General features: G+C 37.7%; 1 protein-coding gene across 4 annotated transcripts in view; it reads left to right on the top strand.

Moving 5' to 3' along the window:
- ARHGEF10 (Rho guanine nucleotide exchange factor 10) overlaps positions 1–22,439 on the top strand; it is a 111,137-nt gene that overhangs the window by 62,719 nt on the left and 25,979 nt on the right. For all 4 annotated transcript variants that reach the window (XM_050315436.1, XM_050315435.1, XM_050315434.1 and 1 more), the window contains 7 exons: positions 10,985–11,100; positions 12,738–12,865; positions 13,367–13,467; positions 14,872–14,993; positions 18,490–18,576; positions 19,946–20,166; positions 21,387–21,544. In XM_050315436.1, the coding sequence (XP_050171393.1) occupies positions 10,985–11,100; positions 12,738–12,865; positions 13,367–13,467; positions 14,872–14,993; positions 18,490–18,576; positions 19,946–20,166; positions 21,387–21,544 (933 nt within the window). The remainder of the gene's footprint in view (positions 1–10,984; positions 11,101–12,737; positions 12,866–13,366; positions 13,468–14,871; positions 14,994–18,489; positions 18,577–19,945; positions 20,167–21,386; positions 21,545–22,439) is intronic.

Genomic DNA, 22,439 nt, shown 5'->3' with positions numbered 1-22,439 from the left:
TTCTGCTTGATGCAGTCACTTTGTGTAGGCCTCTAAGTGTTGCCAGGGAAACAGAGAGGGGTGTTTGATGGGCTACAGTGTGCGCTTGTGTTTCTGTCATTGTCTTACTCAGTTAAAGGGCAGCTCTTTTTAAAACAGAGATAGAGCTGCTATGATAGCCATTGCTGTTTTTTTGGTGGCTTGTCTAATGAGAAATATAGAATTGGGGAAGAAAAAAAAAAAATCAGCTTTATCATCACTCTAAGGTTCAATAATGGTAATCCAATGTCCAAAATAAGCAAGTGGCATATCAACTCTAGCACTGGTGATAAGATTTTAGAAAAAATCATAGAATCATAGAATTAACTGGGTTGGAAGAGACCTCCGAGATCATCAAGTCCAACCCTTAATCCAACCCCACTGTGATTACTAGATCATGGCACTCAGTGCCACATCCAGCCTCATTTTAAAACCCTCCAGGGACGGTGAATCCACCACCTCTCTGGGCAGGCCATTCCAGTGTCTGATCACTCTCTCTGTAAAGAACTTCTTTCTAATATCCAACCTAAACCTCCCTTGACAGAGCTTAAGTCCGTGCTCTCTTGTCCTACTGCTGATTGCCTGGGAGAAGAGACTGACCCCCACCTGGCTACAACTTCCTTTCAGGTACTTGTAGAGAGTGATGAGGTCACCCCTGAGCCTCTTCTTCTCCAGACTAAACAACCCCAGCTCCCTCAGCCTCTCCTCATAGGACTTGTGCTCAAGTCCCTTCACTAGCCTGGTTACTCTTCCCTGGACCTGCTCCAGCACCTCAATGTCTTTCCTGAACTGAGGGGCCCGGAACTGAACACAATACTCAAGGTGTGGCCTCACCAGCACTGAGTACAGGGGAAGGATCACTTCCCTGCTCCTGCTGGCCACACTGTTCCTGATCCAGGCCAGGATGCCATTGGCCTTCTTGGCCACCTGGGCACACTGCTGGCTCATGTTCAGCTTCCTGTCAATCAGCACCCCCAGATCCCTTTCCACCTGGCTGCTCTCCAGCCACTCTGTGCCCAGCCTGTAGCGCTGCAGGGGGTTGTTGTGGCCAAATGATGTGGCATGAATTGCTAATTGAACTAGTTTTCATCTCTGTTAAATATGAAAGATTATTAATGTAAATATTTATTTTAAGGCTATTGAAAACAATGTCAGTAAAGGAGATGTAATATGTTCATAACTGTAAACTGTCATGATATATGCAAACAAAAGACTGGAGGTTTTAAATAAATCTAGTGCCAAACACCTTGTTCATCTGAGCAAACTTAGTGACATTAAACAGTTCGTTTGTTAAGCGGATATAAGTTTCTAGCTGGTGGATTAGGCAAGGAATAAATTAGGTGTTACATGTTTGTCTCACCCTCTTAGGATGAGATTCTTCTCCTTGTCTTTCATATTTGTTATAGTGGTTATAGGACTTGTCATCCACCTCTGACAAACCTTGTTCTCTGTTGCCAGAGTTCTCATCCACATCATGACGCAGAGTAGTAAAATTAATAGAAACCTAGCTATAAGCAAGTGAGTATGAAAGAGCAAGGTGAGCTCCTCACAGTACAATTTCCACAAGTTGTTATAGTCTGGTGGGAGCTCCGGTGTAAACCTCGGGCAGTTTACAATTGCCTCTGAGACTGTCTTGACATCCCTGCAGTGCTCTCATTGTTTGAGTGTCTTCACAGATGTACTTCCATTGTCTGTTTATGTCAGTGTGGTGCGTTGACCTTGGCTGGACACCAGGTGCCCACCCAGCCACTCTACTATCACGCCCCTTCCCAGCTGGACAGGGGAGAGAGTAAGGTGGGAAATAACTTGTGGATTGGGATAAGGCAGTTTATTTAAAGCAAAAGCAAAGCGGAAGCTTGTGCAGGCAAAAAGTGAAGCAAAGTGGAAGGTAACGCAGTTTATTCTCTACTTCCCATGGGCAGCGATGGTCGGCCACTCCTGAGAAGCAGGGTTTTGGTACACATGACGGTTCCTCAGCAGGCAGCCATTGGAGACAATGAATGCCCCCCTTCCTGCTCCTTGCCTTAGCTTTAATATCTGAGCTGACATCATATGGTATGGAATATCCCTTTAGTCAGTTTGGGTCAGCTGGCCTACTTGTGTCCCCTCCCAGGATCTTGCCCTCGACTGAGGAAGGGCTGTTACAGCACTGATGCTGTGCTCAGCAGTAGCCAAAACACCAGTTTGTTATCAACACCCTTCTAGCTACCAATGCAAAGCACAGCACTGAGGGCTACTATAGGGAAGTGAACTCCAGCTCAACTAGACCCAATACAGTCAGTGTTTACCTTCTTGCACTCATTTCTTCTCTTGCCTTTTGTGCCCATGCAGATGCATCCAAGAGGTCCTGTATGATCCCTACCCCTCCTTAGGAGGGCAGGGGCTTCCAGATCCATGCTGCCCTCAGCCTTCCCTTTCAGGCCTTGTGGGAAAAAGGGACATGGCATTTCTTTTCTTTCCCTTCACTTCCAGCATTTTTCTTCTTCATGGGAACAGAGCCAGAAACTGCAGTCAGTACATTGTCCAGGAAGACACCTGACCATTGTCCAGGCTAGTGTGACGTTGAGGAGTCGGGCTATGGGGTACACTCTTGTCAGCGTATCAGGGCTCCAGTGTTTCTCCCTCATGTTCCCTTCTGCTTTAATCTCTGACACAGCATAGCTGCTCCTGTCAGCAGGAAAAGTATTTGTGGCCTTTTATCTCAGAAATCCCTTGTGTGGTCAGGATTAGCTGGAGTTTAATATAATCTTGAAGCCATGCTCTCGATGTATGAACTACTTCTCACAATCGCCGAGGCTTTGCATTTCCTTGGTGGTTTTGCATAATTTTATTCACCAGTGGTATAGGACTATGAATTTAATACCTTACTCAGTATTTGCAATTGCAAGTGGTTGATTTTATCTACCCATTGCTCAAGCTGTGTGAATAAGCAGTTTTGTGATTGCACAGTAGTTTTTGTGCAACCTGTTTCTTTCAGGTTCAGATCTGGTACAATGAGCAAGACAAGTCTCAGCATTCATATAATTACTAATTGAGAGCAAGGTATTAACAGCTGACAGGGGGGTGAAGCATGTTAAAAATACTTCTGTCAGAGTTGAAACTTGTGAGGTTTGTTTCCCAGCTCTGTTCTATGTGTACTGGGTGGCATGTAGTGTTTGGTTCTTTGTGATTAGGAGTTGAAGAACTCCCCTGTTTTGCATGGCAGTGAGAATAAATACATTAAAGACTTTCAGAGGCTCAGATTAGCAGTTTCAATAATTAAGCTCATAAGATTATGTTTAGGTGTTTACATGATTAAAGTATGATTAGGCTACTGAATAATGTCATTTCATGTTTTTGATAACACCCTTCATATTGGTTGATGATGATGATGGGTCCTGGATTGTTAGTTAGGCTTGTTTACCCCATGTCTGAATTGAATAGTTTGCATTCTAGTGATCTCAGGGGGTTTATTGCTTATCACTTAATACTATGTATGTGCTTGTGCTGCTTCTTTCTGCACTAGGTTACTAAGCCCAAGTTAGGGTTATACTGTAAAGTTGTGTACAAATAGCTTTTCTTTGATGGCTGCCAATTAAACTCTTATTTTCTGAGGTCATTCCTGACTTCCCATTTGCTTAAATTTCCAAACCCTGGAGACTGATACTACTGTAAATACTTGTGTAGTTTGGACCTGAGAGTGTGATGTAATCTCACAAGACCTACAGTTGAGTTACGGTGGCTCAGATTTTTCAGGTGCGTAAAACTGTGAAGATCACAGTTGGATTTAGTATGGAAGAGCAAACCGGGGGAAGGTAGACAGTCTCCTTTTCTGTTATGAACTTTAAATTTACCCATGGACTTGTTTAGGTCATAAGCCAGGATTTTGGAGTCACAAAACTACCTTTTTTTTAATTACTATTTTAGTGAAATTCTAATTGGCTGTTAAAATATTCTCATAAAGGAGAAACAAGAAAACTGAATCCACCCACATCCTTCTCTGATGCATCTGTGGAAACAGGAGCAGCATGAGTGAGCAAGTGAAAAAACACAAATAGAAGGAGTTTGTGGGGGGGGTCTGTCAGGGACTTCGCTCACATAACACAATGTGCAGGGAGTTTGTAGTTCAATATGATCTGCTTTGTCACTAGCTTTAACAATCCTAACAGAATTTCCAGGGAGAAAGGATCAGAGGTATGGATGTATATACACACCTCCTGGGTGTATAACTGGTACTTGGATTTGTCAAGTTCTGTGAAAGAGAAAGTTTTAGAGCAGGTGGAGACACTCATCACTGGCCTTTCAGCAAAAGCTAGGTGTTCTGGGATAAGAAAGCTTGCAAAGGGAAAAGGAATAATACTTAACAAATACTTGGCATCAATGTCAACTGCTAAATGAATTACACTGTTCCTGGTGTTCCCAGTATTCAGAATCTTTTTGCCAACTCCATTGCTGAAATAGCTTTATATGATAATGCCACGTAAAGATCTCCTTTTCTATTTGCACTGAGAAAAGTATTTCCACTAGACCTGCCAAAGGAGAGTGCTTTCCATCTATTTGACAAGTTCTCCTCCCAGAGCAGCTATAAGGCATCATGCTGCGTGTTTTGCATACAGTGTATCTGTAGGAGCAGGATTCAGTACCACGTATAGGGGAAGAATTCCTCAGTTGAAGTAATTGAATCTTGGGCCTTCTTAATGGCTTCTGGTTTTCCTTTACATTAATTATCAAGGTATTCAGTGAACAGGAAACTATTTTGCTGCAGGTATAACATTGTCTCTCACAGTCTCCATTCTTGTCTTTCCTAAAGGTGGGCGTCATAAACTAAACAGTGGGATACTATCTTCTTATCAGTAGTTAATAAAAAAAAGGCAGTGAAACTTTCTAGGACAATCAAAGTCACATTTAAATTAAAACAACTGCACAGTTCTCACTGCAGTAAAGTAGTTTTAAATGTATTACTGCTATGTTTTATCATAGTGTAACCTAAATAGGTTAACAATCCTGTGAAATATGTCCAGTTGAACTGATGAAGAATTCATCTAGTATCATGATGCTTTCGTTTCCAGAAGACTGTACAAGCTTCTCAGGTTTAAATGTAGATTTAAATGTTGCAGAAGAGGCCTGTGTGTTTTTATTTGTTCCAAGTGTGTAATTCTATACAAGTACAAGTTTGTTACGCCTTCTACAGACACAGCAACTTTTAAAGTTACCTCCCACACATGTAACTTCTTCCCCAGTGCCAGGTGATTTTTATGCTCAAGATGAGGATTGAATCTTTTCCAAATCTCTTCCTTTCATAACACTTGATGTTTCAGTATGCTGCCTGGATGCACACAGATGGCTCAGTGGGAGGAAGCAATACAAATGTTCTCAACCTCGAAGCCAGATTGCAAATGGCAACTCAAATTTGGGATCTACCAGCCTTGCAGAGTGGCATGTTCTTCAAGTGTATCATTAGTTTTGTGTTATCCCTCAGTAACGTTGGAACTATAGTCAGGAAAAGAGCCTTTCTCCATTTCGATTGTGGTTTTTGTATGGGAGCATTTGTGAGCTTCCATTTCATATAACAACTAGTCCGACTTTGGGGCTCTGTGTCTCTCAGAAGCAAAGTAAAGAAAGGACCTTTACTTTTCATGAGTTCTCACTTCATGTCAATATGTGTTTTCTCAAAGCAATTAATATTGAGGGTTTAAACCATATGGGGAAAAGGTTGTTACTAAGATTATACTCAAGGCAGATGTTGTCAATACTAGTTGCTTTGCAGTAAAAGAGATGCCCAGCACTGCATCTATTAATAGTCTTTGGTTTCAACGTGATAGATAATACAGAAATGTCTGCATAAGTAGTTGCAATATTGAGCTTATACTGACTGAGGCTTTTAATTTATTTACATGGCATTTGGATTTATATGTAATAGTATTACTTGGGAAAAATCTTCCTAATTAGGAAAAAACAGGAGTTTAGTATGGGAAGGGACCACTTGAGCCATCATATTTGCTTACCCAGGAATAGATGTTTAAATTATGGGTGACTGCATCTACTCTGAGCATTGCAACCCTTTCTTCTTGTTTAGTAGCATAACTATGTGCTAAAATAGTAATTCACAAATGAGAATCAGAACACATAGCAAGAGGTAGTAGCATACACCTACTGGTAATAAATCACTGTGGTAAATAAATGTGCCCCTTAGAAGAATAGGGCATGATCAATTCAGGATTATAATGTCCAATATGCCTGAGGTGCCTGTGAAAATTTAGAGGAAACTGGATGGTCAAGAATCCCAAGGGACCAGCTTCTGTGCCAATGCCTGTTAAAGCAGCTGCTGCTGTGCTGGCTGTGCAGAGAGAGGGCTGTGGCTGCTGGCTGTGCTCCCTAGCAATGCAGCCTTCTGCTGGAGGTGGGAATCCTCCCCCTCTGCCCACACGCAGGCACTAGCACACAAACACTTCTCTTGCATGTGTATATTTCTGCACAACCTTCCAAATTCTACTTTTGCCTGAGCCAAGTTAAACTGACTTCAACCACACCCAGGGAGTTTCCTGCAGGCCTTGAAAATGCCTGGATGTAAATGTAGTAAAATTGCTTCAATTACAAAAATTACATCAAACCAGGCAGAATTGATTAATTTAAAGCTGTGGTGCTGAGAGTAACACTGGGAAATGTGTAAAGTAAAATAAATGTTTAGTATTATATTCAAATGTATCTCAGCTAAGATTGATTTTACAAAAAGCAGAATCTTTCCACCCCAATTTTACATAGCAGCAAAAATCGATTTAAACTTTAACCTCCTTTCTTCCCTCTAAGGCAAGTGGCAGGTGTTTTTTTGCTTTTTTAACGTTGGGTATATTTCATTTAAATGCTGAGCAAGGAATTAGTAATTCATTGCATGAATTACTGGTTGTTGGCAGTAAATTTGCCTGTTGCAGGGAGGCATGAATTCCTCTGGTAAAATCTTAGCAACAAAGCAGTTGATGAAACAAATTCTTGCCAAATTACATGTGGCCAAGATTTCACCCTTGATCTGTAGGTGGAATGCAAAAAAACGTTGCCTTCAAAGCCATATATGTGGTTATTGGTTACAGCATGCTGCCTTCTCTCCTGCCCAGGCACAATGTCTTCTGGAACACGTAGAATGTATAGAGTAGGGAAGAACATTCTCCAAACTCATGAAGGGTTTTTTTCACATTGGAAAAATAAGTTGTTTTGGAACTTGATAATTAGCAAGAGTGGCTTAGAAATGAGAAGGAAATGGCTTTATCACTTGTGAAACATTTCACAGTACAAAAGAAACCAACCCCATATCTTTGGAGTGTAACCAAGAGTTTTTCAGTGCTCTCTGTGGATAAAAGAAGGAGTGAACATCCACCCCAAAATAGCCAGCAATTGAATGGTCAGGGAACATGTGTGGGCTGTAACAGCCAGTCTTTGGCTGTGAGCTGAGAAACACATCTGATGAACAGAGTAGCGTTCTCCCCCACCGCCTCCACACTAGAAAACCCTCCGTCAGACAATTTTCAGCCAGATCAACTGGTAGGCAACGTTTTGTTAACCACTGAGAAACCAATTCTATTTTAAAAGACATTGTGAGTAAGTCTTACAGGACCCAGTACAGAAATGAAGTTGCTATAGCTTGTAACTCATTATCCAGACACAATCCAAGTGGCCAGTTCTCAGAGAACTCTCTTCTGATGAGTCCACCATTGTTGATGTCTGAGGGCCACTTCCTTTTTTATGTTTCAATCTGTGCCCACTAAGGACCTCCATGAAGGACCGATATTAGTTGTGACTATTGATGTAGTCCTTGACTGACAATTAAATTGGCTGTTTGCCTTTTCTAGAACATCAGAGGATGGAAGCAGGCTCTTATTAATTATTTATTGTTTTGCTTTTTGGCTTCCTTTCCTGAGCTAAGAATGTGGTCTTTAATAAATAAGCCTTAAATTACTTTCATTTGTTTTTTCTGTGTGACAGACTTTCAGATGCCAGGTTAGTTTATTTGCTTTGACATTCTTATTGCATCCTTTTTATCTTGATTTTTTAATAGCTTATAAAATATGCATGATGCAGAAAAAATAGACTCATGTGACAATTGCTGAATGGAATTCAAGATTTATGCCTTATTCCCAAGGCTGGAACAAGGATATTTGTAAGATTATTTGAAGTTCCAGGAAGAGGATTATAGAGGACAGCTCTTTTCAGGCACAGTAGATGTATATACTGCACAGGGCATGTTCATCTTTGTAAGCAGTCAAAGCTGGCTTTATGGCCTCTGTTGAAGACTATGTCATAAAGTCCTCCAACATCTAAGAGTCCCCTGAGTGGTGCATGTTATAAGTTGCATTAATGTCTAAAACAAAATATCTGGTAACTGTCTTTATCAGGTGTCAAAGAGTGACCCTGGCTTTTAAAATTTAAGAATAATTTAATTCACTTGAGTAAAAATATCCATCCTATACAAGTGAAGCCACAAACTTTTATCTTTTTACAGCCTGACCACTGTAAGTTTTCTCTTGGTTAAAACCCACAAGGTGAAATTTCCGAAATATTTGTAGTGCATCTTTTTCAGTGCAGCTGTTTGTTTTGTTTGGTAGTGGGGTTTATAAATTATAGGTAAGTGACTGGACTTATGCCAAAAACTTAATAAACTGACAATTATTTCTAATCAGTATAAATTTTGTTTTGCCAAAGTTATCTTTTTTGTTACAGAAATTTGGAGCAAGAATTATTTCACTTGTATTCTTTACAGTGCCAGACACATTATGATGGCTTTTGTCTAGGTTTCACCAGATTTCTGTTAACACTGACCTGCTCCTTTCTTTGCAAGTAGCCCCATCAAAATCAACGATTTGTTGTGTTGAGGAGCTAGCAATTCTGGTGCATGTTGTAGACATTAGTTCACAGTTATTGGAGACATTATAAAGAAAAAATTAAGCTAGCAGAAGAGGGATACAAGGAGAAAAGTATTTATATCTTTCAGTTGCTGATGTTTCCAGTGTTTGGATTGAAGAAAGTGAAAATGCAGCTTAATGAAAATAGGGAGTCTGCAGTTCCAGAAAAGCGTACTCTACTGAGCATAATCTCAAAATTCTTCCTCTTAGGTCTACTTTGCAGTAATTTCTTTTCATTGTGTACAATAAATCTTTTCCTATGGACTGATTTAGTTTTAAGGGAAAGAAAGGCTAGATTGTTCTTTTAATTAACATTCAGAAGAGGCAAGGAAGGGTGGATGAAAGTTGCATCTTATTATCTCGGATGGGTAAACAATAGTAAGTGCAGTCATTCCCCTGTTTGGTGCTCAAGTGGAATGCACAGAAATCCTTTCATTGATTTAATTTATCAGAAGATTTAAAGGCAAGACAGTAATTTGAAATTTTATGAGAATGTGTAATATCTCAGGTTTATGTTGCATTTTCCTGAAGTGCAGTGGAGAATTCTGAAATAAAGTAGCCATTAATATTTTCTTTGAACCTGGAAATTTTATGCTTTTCAAGATTAAAGGCAGACTCCCAGCTTAATATAGTGAATTGTGATAGAGAAAAACATCCTGTCATGGCCTCTGCCAGTATGATATCTCAAAATACAAAATAGTTATTTTGATACCTAGCTGAAAATATACTAATGATTTCAGTAGAATTGTTTCACATGTGTTTATTTTTCACGTTTATTCTGACTTACTCTATTTTGAGAGCTTTCTGCTTGGTTTGACGTGTTTTGGTTTGTACACTGGTCCCTGTAGCAGACTGAGGGAAGGAGGTGCCAGTGGTGTGTGGGTTGGCAGCCAGGCCAGGTGGCATAGCTCGTGTCCGTGCTCCTGATCCATGTGCAGAGCCAGTAGCCAGCACCGTGTTTAGATTGTGTTCTTGCCAACATACAGTTGAAATCCTTCTGCTCCAGGGGCATTTGCTGCCCACAGACTAGCTTCCAAAGCTATGGTAAGGATGAAGGATCCATAGTTTGGATACTGCACTGCATGAGCTAAATAATCTGCAGGAGTTTCCTGTAAAGATAATTCAGCCCTTTTCCTGTCATTCAGCCAAAGGAAAACATGCTGACTCTGTATGGGACAGGGTGGGTTTTTTTAATGGGAGAGTGAGTGTTGTTTCCATAAGAATTACACAGCCATGCCTCGCCTAATATCATGTCTGAGAGTCAGAGTATATTATCGGGGTTCTGCAAGCTTTGTGCATTTAGATAGACACCTTATCCTACTAATCAGTATATTTTAATGAGTTATCTTGTGAACCTATGTTCTTATTGATGATTACAGCAAAATATTTCTGCTGCTGATCTCAGTGCAGATCCTTTTTTTGACTTAACCATAATTGTAATAAAATTTCAAGTGGTTCAGTGAAATTGCAGGCTTGTGTTAGAGTTAGGATATTATATATAATTCAGAACTGTCTCACGATAAATTAAGCAAATTTAGAGCTTTAAACCACCATAGGCAAAGCTACTATATATTTTTTGTGTTGTCATGTAACCAAGAACAACCTCCAGGAAAGTTGTTTAAATTAGTGTGTTACAGCAAGTCTGTTATTTGCTGCTAAGCAAAACTTCCATGTCAGTGAGAAATTTTGGGGCCAGTGGTGCTTTGATATTTGTTACAGATCTAGTGTGTGGTATTAAAACTACACAAAATGCTCCCTGTCATGCTAGATGAACAAGCTTGAATCTTCACTGTAGGTAAAAAGGCAATAGTAAGGTGAGCTAAAAGGAAATGCCAGTGGCGAGGCCTGTATATACAAAGCTATGTGACATTAACTACTGCCTAAAATTTCCTGGGATGCATCTCACAATCATTTGTCTGCAGGGATATTAGAAGTAGCTGGAGCAGCAAAGTGAAATAATGATGATACACGTACAAATAAACCACTCTGGTTTTCAGGCATAGTATATGTCACTATTATCTTTGTCATGCTTTCCTCCTTCAACTGAGAATTGCATCTTTTTATTATGTATAACCTTATGTTTTTATTCATTTTAGACAAGCTCTATATGGGACCAGGGCAACTATACCATGATCTGCAGAACCTTTTACATGACTTGAATGTACTTGGTCAAATTAGTCAATTAATAAGCAGCCTTAAAGGAAACTATCAGGTAATAAACAAAGCTGGATTTATTTTTCAAGTCTGTTCCTGTTGTAAAGTAGTATAATTGTCTCTCCCTAGGGTCTGTGCGAGACATTCTTTCATTCTCTCTGCAAAGAGTGGAATAATTTTTACCTCTGGTAATGCATTTACTGTTAACTGTTTAGTATTATAAATAAATTACAGCTGTCCTTCTAATCTTGTTTTTCTTTATTGTTTTTAAGTGTAGGTGGATGCTACAAGTGTTTGCATTTGTTCAGTAGCTGATAAGCTTATATGGAAACAGAATTACATTTTTATGTTAAGAAATTATATTCTTGCTGTTAGACAAGGTAGTAGGAGGATGGTTGTTTGGAGGAAGCTCTTGATGCCCATCCAAGCTCATAATCCTGGCTTTTGGGGGAAAACTGTTTAAAACTAAATGTAAATCACAAAAAGGATTTTTAGGGGAATTGTGAAAGTATTTTGCTTTGGCTTTGTTCACAACCCTTTGATTTAGCTTGTATTCTGGCACAAAAATATAGTACTTAACACCAAATTTCAGAATCAGTTGTCCACATTCTTGAGACTTAGAATAATTGCTTTTTTGTCTGTTTTGTATATTTTATGTATGCTTACACACAGTTTTTAACTCTTACCTGCTACCACAGGTTGTAAATATGTATGTCTCTATATGAATATATGACAGCTGAGCTTCTCTTGGGAAATCTTGGCTTCAGAGTTAAGGCATTAAATAAAACATAACATTTTGTGAAAATATGTAGTCTGAAGGAAGTTTATGAAAACAGTGTTTTTGAACAAGTATTTGAGGGTGAATTTGGTCTCATAATTGGAAATTATGTATAGCAAAAGTACCATAAGACATTCACCCATTAACATATACAAAACCTTTCTGCCTGTCAGAAAGTACTGCCAGTCAGAGCCAACCACATTTCGAAAACTTAAAATTAAATCAGTGTTTTCAGGTAGAGATGTGTAAGATAATTACAAGGACAAGTTGAGGAATGAGATCAGCTTCTCTATTTTTGAAAAACATCTAAATTTTCATACAATTCTGCCTTTGGAACATGTATGTACTTTTGTGTACTTGTTAGTCTTGATGCTTAAAGTGTCCCTCAGGTGTGCTTTTACCCTCTGTGACAGAACACTCAGCTTGCAGTAGGTCATTGTTTAAGCACCTAAACAGATATTTAGACCACGCAGACAGCTTTCATGATGGCCCTGTAAACATTTTGTCTCAAAGATGTGAACAAAAACACAGTGTCAGTATGATTTGTAGATGTTTTCATGAGACATTCTTTAGAAGTAGGGTTTGTGGGTTCCGGAATAAGGTAAAAGGCTTGTGGGTACACCTGATGCAAATTTACATTTTTTTGTCTGGTAAATGCTTGGGAATGTCATTTGTGTACAATTAAACTCTGAGCAATGTGAGATTAAGTCATCAGATAAAATATGTTAGCAAAAGTTTTACAGATATTTTTGAAATGTGTTTTCAAATATCGCTAAATTATCCATGATTAGAATGTGAACTCATTGAAGCCATGGTGCCAGGAATTTTGTTATATGCAGAGATCACCTTAGCTAGCCTGTTGGAAATAGACTGGTGTTGTAGGCTGGTGTTGAATCTTAGCTTTTTTAATTTTTCAGAACTTAAACCAATCTGTAGCCCATGACTGGACTTCAGGTTTACAAAAACTGATTTTGAAAAAAGAAGATGAAATCAGAGCAGCAGATCGCTGTAGAATTCAGCTGCAACTCCCAGGAAAACAGGACAAGTCAGTAGAAATCTTGATTATGAAACTTTCTAAATGGGCTTATGCATTAGGAATAGATGTACTAGGGAGGATTTGGGAATCCATAGCTCTTCCCTCTCTTTCATCTCTGTGATTAGCCCCTGACTGTTACTCTTATGCCATAATGTTGGGAGCTTGAATGTTCCAGAGCATTTCTTCTCCTGTTCCTCAAGCCAGCATTCCAGATGCAAGAAGTAAAAGAGGGACCATGACAGTGACAGCTAATAGAGAACACTTTTGTATTCCTTTTGCAGGGAGGGTGTTCCTCTCATACCATTGCATGTAAAGAGTAGGAAAATGGATGTATAGTGTGTCGAAGCCTCTATGCTTATATCAGAACTGTGTCTTTGTCTTAGTATTAGAAAATAATGAAATTTCATCATGCTCACATTTCTAGACTTGGCTGTATGTCATAATAAATGCATTTGTAGTGCTGTTGTGTTTTTTTGTTTGTTTTTTTTTGTTTGTTTTTTTGTATTGCAGGTCTGGGAGGCCAACTTTCTTTACAGCTGTGTTCAATACATTTACCCCTGCCATCAAACAGTCTTGGATCAACAATTTACAAATGGCTAAACTGGCCCTTGGTAATTCTTAGTTACTCAAATTTCCTATCAAGTTAAAATAGCTCTAAATGTACAGTCTAATCTTTTTTATTTTTATTTTTTAGAGATTATTTTTGGTGAAAATTTGTCTGCAGGTATTTTAAAATGCAGTACAGTAAACAGTAGTCATTGTGTGTCACTATAAAAGCAACATTATAGATAAGATGAGGCATTCATTATGAAGCAATGTATTTTAATGAGGTATGGTGATCATTACTAATTATTACATCTAAATCAAGAAGAATGAGATACACTGCAGGACAGACAGATGAGGAAGCTTTTTGATTATAAACATTTCTTTGGATCTTATGAACTTTTTATACTTTCAACTTCAGGCTCAAATGTCTCAATTTTAGCTCAGAATTATTCTAGCTAGGAATTGTTAGTTAAGGCTGTTGCGTTCATTTGTTTAGCTTTTTAAGTGCGTTATAAATTTATGGGTGTAATTTTATTAATGCAAAATTTCTATAGCTGGATATGTAAAACTCAACTTTTTGTGAGGGAATTGGGTTTTTGTCCAGTGTTTTGGCTTTGGTTTTGGTTGGGTTTTTTTTGTTTTGCTTTGTTTTTGGGGTTCTTTTTGCTTGTTTTTTTTTAACATAACACTGTAGTTTTCACATCAACAGACCTGATTTTAGTGGGAGCGGTAAAAAATGTGCTGTCCTGTGATGTTACTAATCTCCTGTGTTTGCACAGATCTTCAAAGATACGTGGCATTTTGAATGTCTAAGTTCAGAAATATTAGCTTGCTACAAAGCAAGTTTCACCAGCATATTGTTAAAATAGAGTGCTTTTATGGTGTCTCACTGAAGGCAAGCAAAATAACAAAAAAGAACAGAGAATGGATGTCTCCATCATTCCAGGAGGAAGATCCTTACAATTATAATAAATAGTAGACAGGTGTTACAGAATATGATGAGTTGGAAGGGAGCCACAAGGATCATGAAGTCCAGCTCTTAAGTGAATGAACCATACAGAGATCAAACCCACAACCTTGGTGTTCTTAGCACCATGCGAGTTGGTAGTGTTACTTTGACAGGCAGAGAAATGCTGTTTACCAAACAGATTTCCTAGAGTCTAAGGAGAAGTTTGAGGTGTGTATTCCTCTTTCAATAACCAATTGACAAGATCATTAAGAAACTACATTTAATATTTTGCTAATGCAAGGTGTTTGTTTTTTTTTTTCATAATCAGTATGTATGTAATCTACTCAATGGAATTTTTGGTCATAGTTTTATGTTGTCATTTAAGCATATATAGCGTAAGAACAGCCTGATCAGTATTGACTAGTCCTAAGAGAGTTCTTTTCTGTTCCTGTGGAGAATTGTAAATGATTATTCATTGAAAGTATTGTGGGATGTTTGTTGTTTGTTCTTCCCATTGCAGTGGAAGATAACCTGCTAGGTTGGTTCTGCATAGAAGATGATGGGAATCAAATAAAAAAAGAGAAACATCCTCTCCTTGTTAGACATATGCCAGTGATGATGGCCAAGCAACAGGAGTTTAAGGTGAACAGTATTTTTATATGAGATTACAATTGCTTTTTTGTGTAATATAACTGCTAAAGAATACCATATTGGAAATACAACTGCTAGTTCTCTTGAGTTACTACATTGATGTAAGACCAGTAGCAGTGGAAGTCCAGGAGGGTCAGAGGAATGCAAAATGCTGCAATCTTCGAGGCATTGGGGAACATTGTGTTTACTCTTTTATATAGTGTAACATTGACTTTCATATGTAAGCTCATCGCTCAGTGTAAACAGAACTGCTGGGAATTTTTAATTAGTCTTGAGTTTTCCAAGTGTGTGTTAGGGGCTTGGAAGTAACATAAAGTTTACTAAGTGCAGGACTTTGATCTCCATGATAGCTGTCCTTTACCGGTGTAACCGTGTTGAATCCTCCTCAAATTTCTGATTTTCATTAGTGCACAGAGAACAATAGTTTTAAAATAATTTTTAAAATTATTTTTAATGGGATCATATAAAAAATGGAGTTCTATTCTGAACAATGATACAGGAATTGTCTTAATAGTTGACTTCCTAAAGTAACACATCAGTTTGAAGTCATACTGACCTACTGGCTTTAATGAAGAAAATAAGTACAGCTTGTCCAGACCAATAAATGGAAGAGAAGGGTACTGGATACTGCTTTTTCCTATGTATGAAGAGGATTTCTTGTTGACCATTGGTGAGTTAGGCTTGTGCAGAGACACTAATGGAAATAAAATTGTGTATGTATGGCCAGTATTAATCCCAATATTAAATTAATGTCATTGCATGGACGCTGCTTAAAGAGTTAAGTCTGCAGGCCCTCCCTGTGGGACAGGGTACTCAGGAGGGAAGTGCAGCTGGCAGCTTCACTCTGACTGTGAGGATACAGGCCTGGAAGTTGGGGGAGAATAATTGCTAGTTAGAAATGCAGTTGAAGTGTGTAATAGTGTTAAGCCATTCCTATGATACTGGTTTTCAGAGCAGAGCTGGGGTTTAAAATACTGAAATTCTCCTATTTCCAACACAACCATAGTTATTCTTGTCTTATTAAACAGTTAGCTTTTTCTGTATTGAATACTTTATAAAGTCACCATTGGTGAAACAGTCAGCTAATTTTTTTGCAGAAACCTAAAATACATGTGTTTCCTTAGAGCTTAAGCATTTGTAAGTCCTGACGATCCATGCCACAAGCTGTGAAGGCCCAGGCTCAACTTCTGTAATCAAGTTAGAACAGGATCTTTGCTTTGAAAGGAAGCAGGAGTCTGTTGCCTGTACAGTTGGGTGATGGTCTTTGCCTTGGTACCTCAGGAGAGTACAGTGTGTGACAGCATTTGCCTGAGCTCTGGGTCAACTTTGCCTGAGCTCTGGGTCAACTTTGCTGGTTTTGCACCTCCTAAAGATAATGTGGGTATGAGCCAAGCTGGTCATGTCTGGTTATTCCAAGTCCTTTATATTACTAGAAAATATGATTTAAGTATTACTTGTAGTTTGTTTGGGTGTCAGGCCAGGTCTTGGAGTGGGAAGAGACCCTTTGCTTGGCTAATCCTCCTTAGCTCTCTATGCTGCTCAGGCTGCCCAGTGGTGTAAGGAGCCTGTAAGAACTTCTCCCATCAGAGCAAGTTTACACTCCAGGCTTCTCTTAGGATCGAGAGCTAAACTACCAGAGTTTAACTATGAAAAAATATTGTCAGTGTTGACTAAGATGCAAAGGGACAGAGATATGACAAGCAGCCTGGGAAATACACAGCATGCAGGCTATCTTTTTTCTCACTAGTGATGTATTTCACTGTCACAGCTATTGTAAATCACCACTATGAGTAGACAGCTTCAGCACATGTTAAATGAGACATGCCAAGACTGGCATGGATAGCTCTATATTTTTTTCTTTTTTCTTTTTCTCATCTATTGATTTCAGTCTTTTATCTGTGTAGTGAATTGTGTTAGTGAAAAAATAACACTGTTTTTACTAAGGATAATCACTTTCTACACAAGCTAATCACCTGAAGCCTGCTGACTGAAGGGAGATTCATGAAATTCTTTGTACTTTGGCAAATTAAGTAAACTTAGAATTTACAACTCATAAATTTTGCCTGCCTCTTTCTTTCTTTCTTTCTTTCTTTTTTTTTTTTTTTTTTTTTTTAAATATTCATGGTTGAAAGGTAATGTTCCAGGTTATGGTGAAGTTGTCTTAAGTTCATACTAATCAAGTTGTTTCTAGTACTACAATATAATCACAACAATGATGTTTGAGGTGAGAACACTAGTGGGAATTATACAGAATCTTGTGTAAATATGTTGTATCACACCTCATTAGAAACCTTTTGATTATATACATGGTTACAAATTCATATATTTTGAATTGTTTCACTAAGCTTTAGGGAGCTCTGCCATGGATATTTGGGAAATTAGAAATCCATGTCTGGTCAAAAAAATGTCCTTTTCAGATCCTTGATGCTTGAATCTTCAGAACTGGGATGGACTTAAATACAGATCCTGAGTCTGGTGAAGCTTTCAGGTTTTTCTTAAATGGTCTGCATGATAAAATCATGAGTATGGTTATTATTTTACTGACAGTAACATGATGACATGAAGTTGGGATGGAGTAGAGGTATTATGGAAGTTAGCATTAGCATTCAAAATGAGTAAAGCATCTGGAGAAATAACTTGAGAGGAAAAAAAAAGTAAAAGGGATGATGGTCAGCAGGACAGATACATGGTATACTCAGGGAGAAATTAAGATCTTCACAAGTACAGACTGAAGACATGGTTGAGTGAAAGGGTCTGTTAAAGTCCTTTTAATAGACCAGCAAGGTAAGGATTGGTTAGGAGTGTAATACTGTTACAAAACACAATCAATCAGTGAGATGTGTAGAAACAGGCTTCAGAAGAGGTAACCATGGTGTAGTGCTGCTAAATAGCTCTGCTAGAATGGCATGTTCAGATGAGAAAGTTCTGTGCTCTCAGATATACAAGGCTGATACATTTACTGGAGAGATGCCAGTTCGAGAAGTGATGGTAATAATTTTAAAAACAAGAATTTAAAAAAATCAGTTATTTGTAAAAAAATAATTAATTGATTAAGTGATAATTTAGCTTAATGAAGTAGAATCTCAGACAAGGTCATGACATATATAAGCCTTATATGTAAAAGGACAATGCAGAAAAAGAAGTACCTGGTGGCTGAGATGAGAGGTAACAGGCTAATGATTAGAGCAAAGATGGTGTTAAGTTGGGTATTTGGAAAAACTTAATAAAAATGATTAAACATTTGAGCAGATCAGCTGGAGAGTTTGTAGTCTTTGGCTCTGAATGTCTGTAAGAGTAGAAGGAATATGTTGGGCACAATACCGATGCAGCTAACCCTGCGCATGGGAAGCTGGATGGACTAAAGTGACTCCTTGCCTTTTGGGATTCTTTGATATCTTTAAACATTTTAATTAGTTGCAACCTAAAATAGACAGAAACAGGCATATCTTTCTAATGTGGTAACAGCTCTCTTTTCCTCTCTGTGAAGGTTGAATGTGCAGCATATAATCCGGAGCCGTACCTCTCTGGGGAAACAGAGTCAGATTCCTGTGCCATGGAACATGGTTTTCTTTGGGTAAGTGTAATCTGTAAAAGCTGAAGGGTTGTCTCCTGTTTTTCTCCATTGCTTTCTTTTAGTGACTCTCGACAACATAGAAACCTGAAAAAAAACCCTAGGTTTTTTTTTTATTTGTTTATTTGTTTAAAGATAGACTTCTAAAAAGGATAGCTAGTATTTGTCCATGTGATCTTGCTGTTCTCTGTAGGCAGTCAGTTATGTGTGTGTGATTTGTTAGTGCAGCACAGAACAAATTCCAGACAGCTGAGCATATTCAGAAGGAAGTTATGTGCTAATTTATAATGAGGGCTGCTAAAACCCATATGAGCTCCTGCTGTACTACTGTCTGTTTTCATATTTTAAGAATGTTTTAGCCATTAATAATCTGTTTAAATCTTTACTTAGGAAAAAAATTACTCTGACAGATTGTTATGACCCCAAATATGCAGATATTCCAGTAGACAAAGGGAGGTAGCCAATACGGGTTTGGGTTTTTTTTTTTTAAAAAGCAGATTATGATTTCAGGAACTTTTCTTGTTACTATAGTACAGATATTTTGGGGTAGTCCTTGTGAATTAAAAGTTAGAAATAGCTTTTGTTGGTGGTCTTTTTCAAGGTGACCCATATAGTTTCTTTATCTTTGCCATTTGTGAATATGTGCCAATTAAAACTTTCTACTGCCACAAAATATCCTTTCTTTCTCTTTTCTGTGGTTTTTTTTTTTTTTTTCATTTTATAAAAACATAAAGTGTTACTACATAGAAACATTTACTTCTCTTTGGGTAGGGTTTCTTTGTTTTGTTTTTTTTTACTTCCCTCTGATCTCTAAAATGTACAAATTTATGTACATATTAATGATACTTAGTTCTGGATCAGATTAAAATTTAGGATCCTGTATCAGCAAGTTTACAAAATGGATTATATTATATAATCCCTCTTTCTGTTTACACAGAGCATTTCTTTGTAGACTTGTTACAGTGCAAAGGACAGGCCTCAGGTGCATTACCTGTTTTAAAAGAACCTGAAATAACTTGGAATGTCTGTTAATATAATAATATATTACACAGATACTTACTGTAATTGCATTACATAAAGTATATACTCTTGAGTCAGACATCAGAATAGGTAATAATATTCCTACTTTCAAAAAATAAAGAACTGGTTTTGTGAGAGTACAAGGCAATTTTGTATACATAGTGTTTTGACATCTTTTGTATTTGTGCTGAATTATTTTCTTATGTCTTAATGCATGAAAATTCATATTCACACAAATAACTTGAGATGCACTCTTCAGTTAACATTCCAGTCATTCCTGCTTGTAAATGCTGATCTTCCTGGAGACAGCTATCAGTCTTGGTATATTTTTTTTTTCCTTTTTCCAATTCAGATTGGCAGTTGTACTAATCAGATGGGCCAGATTGCAATAGTCTCATTTCAAAACTCCAGCCCCAAGGTTATTGAGTGCTTCAATGTGGAATCACGGATTCTCTGCATGGTCTACATACCAGAGGAGGAGAAGCTGAAAGAGCAAAACAAAGCTTTAGACTCTGAAATTCTTGCAAAAACTTCTAATGTGCCTACTATTTGCCTTGGCATGGAAGAAGGAAGGTGATTCTTGTTTTTGGTGTAATGTGTATGATGTATTCATTAGGTTTACTATTCTATAGCAAAACTGTGTGATTCACTTCACAGACATAGTGAATATTCTGAGTTAGAAGGGACTCATGAGGATCATCGAGTCCAACTTTTATGTGAATGGCCAGTGTGGGGATTGAACCCACCACCTTGGTGTTATTAACACCATGTTCTAACCAACTGAGCTCATCTCAGGGTCAATTCCAAGAAAATATTTACTTCTTTAAGAAGTATCCGTGTGTTATTTCAGTGACCTCAATGTGTCCTTTCCACTTAAATCAAGGAAAAAATACACTCTACATTATTTTAAAATATACTGTGTAGTATTTGAAATTAAAGCAATGCATCTCTCTGATGAAAGAGGATTAATTCATTGTGCATCATGTCTGAAAAATATAAATATTACTTTTGTAATGTTATAATCTTCAGGTATTGGAAAACTTTTAGAATGGCAAAGAGGAATCCATTAACCTTCTACACTGTGATACTATGCAGGATTTGCCATGTGAATAGATAATATTACTGTTTAGTATTGACATGAATTATTTTACTCTATGTGAACTGATGGCCTACTGACTTATCACTTGATTTATATTGAAGAACAAGGCTATGTTTTCTAAACTTTCAGGTCAGTAACCAAAGAGATCTGGTTATAGTAAGTCCATTAGTGCATAACTACATGTTATTTTGGAAGATGTTTCTAACCAGTCTAAGAGAAGAACAAAATTCTCCAAGGAAAGTGCCATGTTTCCAGAAATTATTGCAATTAATTCCAGATTTAACAATATTCCTAACATACTTGTGGTAATAATCAGTAGGAATAGTGTAAATTTTAAGTATAATTCACATCTGGTATTGAAGTTTTTCTTGTCCCTAGTTCTCCAGGTAATATCTTTTTTTTTTTTTAATTAATAAAAGTTTTGGATAGACTCATAATGAGGACTTTGAGTAGAATTTCTATCATGTCTCTTTGTTGAATAAGTGTTTCTTCAGACAAGATAATTTGAAAGTGTTGTCATATGTCAATGTTAAGTAATTGCAAATTATCTAAGTAGACATTCTGGAGTGTCAAGAATAAAGGAGAAAATCTTTTCCCCCCAATATTTTATTCTAAACCTCTCGTTTGCACATTCTAATAAGAACTACATAAAGCATAATTTCACAGATCTCTTTTTTCTTGCTTCTTTTTATAGCATTTCTATTTACAAAAGTTGCCAAGGCTCAAAGAAAATTCGACTTCAGCACTTCTTCACTCCTGAAAAATCAACTGTTATGAGTTTAACATATAGGTCTCAATACTTGTTTGCTGGCTTGGTAAATGGAAACATCTCAATCTACACCAAAGCAGAAGGTAATATAGTGATATGATTTGATGACATCCTGAGGAACTCACATGTCAGTGTATTTTGGCAGAAGTAGTTTTCCACTATTATATTTTCCAAAAATTCTTTGGAAAACTGCTGAACTAAGGTTACTGGACTTTCCGGTACAGCTGAAGAGACTTGTTTTCTCTTTTTGAAGGATGGTAGAAGCTTTGATACTGTTCCCACTGTCACCATATGTGCATCTGAAAACTAATTTTTTCTCCTTAGCTGAAACCCTGAGGTCTGCAGTGTTGCAAGAGTCCAGGAGTTTATGCACTAACAAGCAGTATACTGTGCTTTACACAGCACAATGCTAATTCCACTCAATTACCCAGTATTGCTGTTTATGAAAGACAAAAATTCCCTATTGGTAGAGATTTTTGTATATCTCATTTAAAAGGACAACCCCATTTTTTCTGTACAGATAGGATAAGTCTTTCCTATGTGTGCAGTTCATGTATTTCACGGTAGGACTCCTTTTTCTACTAGCATCACAGTTGGTGGTTTTGTATATAGCTGAATAATTGGCTAAAATAATCTGAATAAAGGAGAATCCCAGGTAATTCTTCTGAACCAGAACAGTCTTCTCCAGAAGTGGTTCAGGTGCTTGTCTGTATACTCCAGTATATCTCACTAACTTTCCTGCAGTACTGCATACAGATCTAATTCAGCTCAAAGACAGCAAGACTCAAGGTTTGAAACCTGAATTTTTAAGTGAGATGTTAGCAGAGACTCCTAACCTTGCAAAGTGCAGAGCCAGCAGAGATCTGGTCTGCCTTATTTGTGTGAGCTGCATAACGGTGGTTGTCACACTTCTCTAATGAAGTGGGCCCTGTAAACAATTCAGCTGCATTTGTGTGGCACTGTAGCTTGGCTACTAAA

Source organism: Myiozetetes cayanensis, unplaced genomic scaffold, assembly GCF_022539395.1.
Source record: "Myiozetetes cayanensis isolate MyiCay16 unplaced genomic scaffold, myiCay2020 scf2-11, whole genome shotgun sequence".
In the NCBI taxonomy this organism is placed as follows: Eukaryota; Metazoa; Chordata; class Aves; order Passeriformes; family Tyrannidae; genus Myiozetetes; species Myiozetetes cayanensis.
The sequence above is the reverse complement of the archived record's forward strand: the minus strand, read 5'-3'. Positions and strand labels throughout refer to the sequence as shown.